The 7,658-nt window shown below is 38.0% G+C and overlaps 1 protein-coding gene across 1 annotated transcript in view; it reads right to left on the bottom strand.

Annotated features, from left to right (window-relative positions):
- The window catches only part of RTTN (rotatin), a 130,658-nt gene that overhangs the window by 74,853 nt on the left and 48,147 nt on the right, over positions 1 to 7,658 (bottom strand). The window contains exon 27 of the mRNA XM_023534106.1: positions 2,340 to 2,494. Within this exon, the coding sequence (XP_023389874.1) occupies positions 2,340 to 2,494 (155 nt within the window). The remainder of the gene's footprint in view (positions 1 to 2,339; positions 2,495 to 7,658) is intronic.

The following is a 7,658-nucleotide window of genomic DNA, read 5'->3' as shown; positions in this document are numbered from 1 at the left end:
CCGCAACACACATCTCTTCCCCTCCCTCGTTTTCTCACCATTTCTTCCCACCTCCTTCTCTACTCACCTGCCTGCCTCTCTCTGCTCCTCTTACTCTAATTTATCCTTATAATAAGCACGTGACCGGCAACCTACAAGCATACAGAAGTAACTTCCATCCCCAAACACAAATCCTAACCTGCTCTTGACCAACACATGAACGAAGGTGTCTCCCACACCCCTTTCCTTAACATCGAAACTCGCCTAAAGAACAGGCCACGCTATCATTTCTCAAAGCCTAGTCCAAGGACCACCTGCAATGCCCACTGAACGTGTAAATTCCTGAGCTACTGACGTTCGCGCCTTAACAAGCCCCGGGAGAGGTCCCTGCACACATTCCAGGTCCAGATGCACAGGCTCCGCCGCCCTTGGCTCCACTTGGTTCTTGTCTTCACCACTTTACTGAGGCATAATTCACATGCGGTGAAATTCGCAAGTTTAACGTGCACACTATGTGATGGTTTACATATGCATGTAATCGTGTAACCGACAAGCGTAACAAAACACGAAATATTCTCGGCACCTCAGAAGACTCCCAGCTGTCCCCCTCTAGTGAAATTTGCATTGACTCATGTTCTATATTCACTAATCCTTTCGTTTACCATGTCTAGTCTGCTGTTAAGCTCATGTAATGAATTGTTTTAGAAATTGTATTTCTCAGTTGTAGAATTTGTATTTAGTTCTTTTTTGCAGTCTCCATTTCTCTGCTACTGACATTCTCCATATTTTTATTAATCCTGTCCATCTGTTCCTTTGATATCTATTATATTTATTACTTAAAACAATATTATTTGTAATAGTAGTTTTAAATTTCTTCTCATATTTGACATCTGTGGATCTGCTTCTAGTGACTTTTTTCTCTTAATTATGAGAGACATTTTCCTGCTTGTTCACAATTATCTTCAGTTATGACTGTATATCAAATATTTGTATAAAAGAGCTATTGCGAGTGAAATAGATAACAATTTCTCATAGGATAGGCTTGCCAATTCGTCTCAAGACTTGGGTTATGCACTGAGCTCTTGGATGTAATCAAGTGTTGAACTGAATCAGGGCTGTTTGACACTTCAGATTGTTTAAAATGTGGGATCAGGTCTTTTTCTCCAGCAAAGCCCCTAGATTTAAGCACATCAGGACCTCATCAAATTAAAAACTTTGTGCATCAAAGAACACTATCAACAGAATGAAAAGATAATCCATGGACTTGGAGAAAATTTTGCAAATAATACATATAGTAAGGAATTACTGTACAGAATACATAAAGACAACTCAACAACGACAACAACAAAAAAAAAATTCAAAATTAGGAAAAGAACTTGAATAGATGTTTCTCCAAAAATACAATAACAACAAGTGCTAGTAAGGACGTGGAGAAATTAGAACACTCATACGAGGCTGGCGGGAATGCGAAACAGTAAGAATGCTGCGGAAAACAGTCTGGCTCTTCCTCAAAACGTTACACAGAGAACTACCGCATGAATTAGCAATTCCAGTCCCAGGTATATACTCGAGAACCGAAAACATGTTCACAAAAACCTGTATATGAATGTTCACGGCAGCAACTCAAACGCCCACCGATACAGACGGACAAACGGACTGGCACAGCCGGGTGTGGGCCAGGCTCAGTCACGGAGAGAAACGAGCACTGGCATGTGCTGCGACACGGGTGAACCGTGAAATGCGTTAGGTGACAGGATCTAGACACACAAGGCCACATGCTGCTTGACTGTATTTGCAGAAAATGACCAGAACAGTCAAACCCGTAGATGCGGGACGATGAGTGGCTGCTGGGGGCCTACACAGGGTGACTGAGGACTGCTTATGGGTGCAGGATTTCTTTTGGGGGTGATGAAAAGGTTCTGGAATTAATTAGTGATAGTTGTGCAACATTATGACTATGCCAAAAGCCATCAATTGTACATGTTTAAATGGTTAAAGTAAATAGTAAATTTTACCTAATTTTAAAAATTAAAAAAAAGAAGTCAGAACCACAGATACACATTTGAAAATCATTAATGCAAAAACAGTCGTAAAGTCAGAGAAACGACGTGACTGCTCGGGTGGATGAGGAGAGGACTGAAAGACGACCAAGAGCTAAGGCCTAGAGGACAACGGAACCGTGTGTGTGACACGTGATCGGGCCACACGAGTCAGCTGAAACAAAAACGGACCACCGCAGATTAGTGCTGCAGTCTTTCCTCCTCTTGAATTAAAACACATGAAAAGTAAAGCAGTTTGGAAATCAAAAGAAAACTCAGTTCCACCTCGATGTCCCCAAACCTTCAGTGACACGACGGTACCTGTCAGTAACTGCCGCGAAGCTGAGCAGCAAGGTGTTGAAAAGAGCGATCAGTTCTTTCTGGAGCTGCTGCCTCACAGCCGTCCTGATGTCATCCGTTTCCTCTCGTGCCTGTGACTCTGTCGGAACCAGCAGGTCTAACAGCGGGTTTGGACTCTAAAAAATGAAATTGGTAAACAACGTATTTACTCTCTAATTAAGCTACAAAGGCTTTTGTTGCGAGTCACGTTTTGGATTAACTAAGGATCCATCAGCTAACGAGCTGCATGGGTCTCTGCTACGTGAACGCGGACGTTCTAAACGTGTTTCACACATCATCTCAACAAAAGGAACGCATGTCTCTTATAGATAACTGGGGAAAATACAGAGAAGCAGAATGAGAAAGACAAAACCCACCCGAGATCACAGCACTCAGTGAGGGCGGCTTTTACTATATCATACATACGCCTCTGTATGCGTGTGAGGATAAATCTAAACATCAGTATAATTCCATAACACAACCAGCACCTAGTAAAAAAATCCACTCTTGTAACCATTTTTTACCTCAAGTTATTATCAGTATTTCTCCAAAAACACTGTACTATCTGAATGTTTTTTGACCGTGCGGATTTACCACCCCGAACCCTGGATGACTGGTGACTTTTTTTTTTTTAGTGATTTCTAATCTCACTGAGATGCAACATGTGCTCAATTCTGATTATGTTCTATGTATGAATTTTAAGCAATACAATTACTAAATCAAAACATTATAACAGTTTAATACTTTTGATGTACACTGCCAAATTGCCGCTGCAAAAAGTAGACCACAACATACAACTAAGCGGAGGAGAAGGCCTACAGCATCCAAGCCAATGCTGAGCATCATCACCGCTGTGAGCCTTGCCAATCTGATAGGCTAATAAACAAATAAAACTAAAGCTAACTAAAATTCTTCCTGTTTTCCATTTTTAAAATGTAGCTAAAGAAATAGGATTATTTTTAATATTAAGAGAATAGAATACATTACATTAACCCCCAGCATCTATTGATTTATGGAATACTAACCATCTATGGCATAGGAATTATGCTAAAAAGAGAAAAAAAAGGGTTCATGTAATTTTTTGATTAAACTAGAAGACCTGCATTTTCTTATTTTACATATGGGCAAATGGAGGTTTACGAAGAGGTGAGGTAATGTGTCCGAAATCTTAAGAATGAGCTGAGCAAGGATTTAATCTCTGAATCATTTTACTTCAAAGCCAGTAAATATTTTGTCCCCAGCATTATGTCACATCAATAGTGCATATTACAACATGCAGAGAGATAAAGTCAAAATGTAATTACTGTGGTTATAAAATCTCTCACCTACAGCACTCGATTCAAAAATAACCGTCTTCTCTTTAAAAGAAATGAAGAAAAAGGGAAGAAAATTCCAAGTTGTTCATGTTACAAAGTATGTAGAGTAGACTTCAGTCAGGTACGCATGATCACACATAACTTATTTGAGAGCCTCTGGAAAGTACTAGAGAGACACATTTCGCTTTTAACTTACTTTACTATGTTTCACACCTCAGCAGCTTTTATTCCCAGCTTTTCCTTTCATCTTGAGCAAGAACTGCCTTATTTGGATCACGTAAAATTACAAGAAATGTAACTACAGCCTCCATGTTTCATGCATGCATAAACAATCAAGATATACATTTAATGAAATCATAAAAATAAGTATGTATTCTCTCACATTCGTAGCCTCCCGTAACCAAGGGCCGACTCACCCCCCACACTGACTAAAGGAACGAGCTGTTTTTAATGCAAACCGTATCTGGAAAAAATAGTTTTACTACCAGGAATTATTAATTCTGATATACAGATGAATATTAAGTAGGAACTACTGATTCCTATGAATATAGTGATAGGGTATGTATATATCTAAAATTAAGCTTCCTCCAAGAATCTCATTCTGTTAATAACTTGTTTTTGCCCGTAAACGCTGCGACCTTTCCCCTTTATAACACACCCTGGAGTCATGTGTTAACGTTAAGCTTCGGGGGACCTACGCAGCACCGCCTGAAAACACAGGACAAATGAACATTTGAGTACAAGGCGTTAGAATCGATGTCTCCACTGATGACCGTTCATCTCAAGTGCTTAATCGCTCCTGAAGGTTTTGTCTTTAGACATTAATATTCAATCCCAATTTTAAACCAACGACTTGCACTGTTATTTTATCCGCAAGGCAACATTTTTGGTAATGATGGCCCACTGTCTTTAAGCGCAGTTACCACCCATGGCTTCCCGTTTTCTGTCCATCAGCAGCCGACAGTAGCAGATTGCGCAACACCCCCAGGGATGCTGAATGCACACATGCCTGTGAAAGCTGGCCAAAAAGGAGAGACATCCACAGTGTAGTGCTGAACAGCCTCCCCGCCAAAATTAGGGCCCCACTTTTATGAACTTCCATCAAAAAACTCATTCTGTCAAAAAAGGTATTCAAACTTACCACCTCTGGGTTATTTTATATATTAACAAAATATCATTACACTAAGTTATAGATGAGTGGCACAAGAAATGCCTAAAATGCCCGAGAATTAAAATGTTTGTAATCAATGAATGTTTTGATCAAACACAAACAAAACTTTCACAACTGACGGTCCCTACGTCTTCCCTCCGTAAGTGACCTGATTCTTCTTTACGTCTCCTGTTAGGTTCACCTGCCTGATCAGGAGTTCACATTTGCCTACTTTAGTTAGTTTCTGCCACCACTTCTTTTACATATCTTTCCATATTATGTCAAAACATTCAAAACAGTTCCTTGGAAATGTTCTTTTACTGACCGCCTTAAATCATCTCTCACTTATTTTACTAACTTCAAATGACATTTTAAAAGGCACTTGGCTTTCTATTTTCAGGCTTCCTTGATCTTGAACGTTGGTCATTACAAAACACTTAACAACGTCACTCTTGTTGCATGATATTTAGAGAGGAAACTCTCCAGAGAGCGGAGGCTTAAGTCCACTATGCTCACCTTAAAAGTATTATTTTTTATAACACTAGTGATGGTAATATGTGAGATAAAGTAAAAGCTTTCCAAAGATTGCCTTGATACTTTACAAAGTCAAATAAATTTAATTATACCAAAAAACCTTTTCTAAAACTGCATTAAAATTACAGTGCAATCATCTATAATTTTATAGAAATTTCATTTTAATTTCAAAACTATGACTAAATTAAACAATATACATCAGCACTCATGACAATAATTTCATAATCATTTAAATGTTTTAACTAGTTACAGTAACATAATTAGCACATATATTTTAATATTCAGTGTGCATTCTATTATTTTATACTATGTACAAAGTCTTTTATGTAAATGTTCAATTATTGCACAGATTTTCAAGAAAAGATTCTAAAACTAAAGTGAACTAAATCTGCCGCTTCACAGCCCAAAGCAACTATAATCCCCAGAATATAAGTACTCTAACCTAAGAAGGAGATTGTTCTTTTTTAAAAATGAGTAAAAGGATTATGAAGTTATAAAACATTTATAAATCAAAAATTGATCTGAGTTATCAAAAAACTCTTTCATAGGAAAAGCTTCATAGAGATTCTTTTAATACTATTTTAATATCCAATTTCTAAAACATGTAAGCATGCCAAAAAGCTAAAAGAACTACAATGACATTAGGCTTTACTTTTTTGCTTTATTAAAAATGTTCAGAAAATAACTGCTTCCAAACACTCTCTTAGTTTTAATAATTAAAAAGTAAGAGAAAATCAAAGTAACTATGGCTCTTTGAAATCATCCTTGAGAAAGAAACAGAAGAACAAACTTCACTGAACGAGTCTGTGTATTTTGAAAGTTTAATCGTCTTATTAGATTCAAAAAATGTACATTAAGAAAACTAGTATTTTGTCTCTCATGTGTATTACAAATATTTTTCTCATTTTATTATGTCTTTTTAGCTATGTTTAAGGTATTTCTTGCCATACATATGAAGCCAATAAAATCACACAGAAATGTCCATTCAGTGGACAACTGTTCTGTCATAAGTTTCACAAAATAAAGTTAATTTGAAAGAAGTAAAAATGGCCAGAAAAAATAAAGAAAATTAACTTTATTAAAGAAAAATTTGTTAAAATAATTTTAAAATATAGTTCCTCAGAAAACATGGACATATCAAAGGAACACAATACAAAGTCCAATCAAAGAGTCATGTATATATAGGATATTAGTTTGACCTTTTTTTTTCAATAGTGGCAACTCAAATCAGTGGTAGACAGATGATATGGGAAAATTGCTAACCGGTCAAAAAAAAATAATCCACACCAAAAAAATACCAGACGAATGAAGATGTAAACAAAAATAAAGTCTTAAAAGTTATAAAAGAAAACATGGGAGTGTTTACTCAAAACTTCAGAGTAGAAAAGACCTTCCCAATAAGGTACATAACTGAGAACCTATAAAGAAAGAAACCTATAAATATGACTAAATAAAAACAATACGGCAGTGACTAAACGACCTGTCCCCATGGAGGCTACTTTCTAATGGGCTGAGGTACACACAAAACGAACAAAGATATTCTGCAGGTGGACGTGATAAGTGCAATGAATAAAGATAAAGTAGGAGAAGAAAAAAGGTAGAGATAAGTGGTAAGGCAGAGAGACAGACAAGCATGGAGGGATGTTGTACGACACGGGATGCAGAGAAAGCTCCTTTGTTTGACTAACGTCTGAACAGAGCACTGGATTACGTGTGGCCGTCAGCCATACGGGTATCGAAGGAACGAGTGCTCGGCCAGAGAGAAAAGGAAACGTGAGGCACTCGGGTAGCTGTGAGGACCAGGTTTAAGAAGCAACCAGCCACCAGTGCGCTGGAACGGAGGGAGGGAGCGCAGTGGTGGATGGAGAGAGAAAGCTCAGAGTCGGGCTCAGAGCCGGAGGCCAGCGCTTACTCCGAGTGAGGAAGGAAGCTGGTGCAGGATTTTAAGCAGAAGGGTGACATGAGGTGACTTAGCTTAAAAAGATCGCCACAGCAGCTGTCTTGGGAACCACGGGTGGCATGAGTAGTAGCTGGAAGGCCTAAGTAACCCAGAGGATGGGTGATTTCTCACATATACACACACACACCTGTAGGAAGTTATGGTCATGGAACACAATTTAAATATTATAAAAGATGAAAAGTAGAAATAATATAACCTACCAAAGCTAGGAGATTTAAACTGTACATAAGTATGGAGGTTCCTCAAAAAAAACAAGAATTGATCTACCATATGATCCAGCAATCCCTCTACTGGGTATTTATCCCAAAGACTTGAAAACCCATATCTGAAAGATATTTGCA

This window comes from Pteropus vampyrus, unplaced genomic scaffold, assembly GCF_000151845.1.
Source record: "Pteropus vampyrus isolate Shadow unplaced genomic scaffold, Pvam_2.0 Scaffold119, whole genome shotgun sequence".
In the NCBI taxonomy this organism is placed as follows: Eukaryota; Metazoa; Chordata; class Mammalia; order Chiroptera; family Pteropodidae; genus Pteropus; species Pteropus vampyrus.
This window is presented reverse-complemented; position numbering and strand designations above follow the sequence as displayed.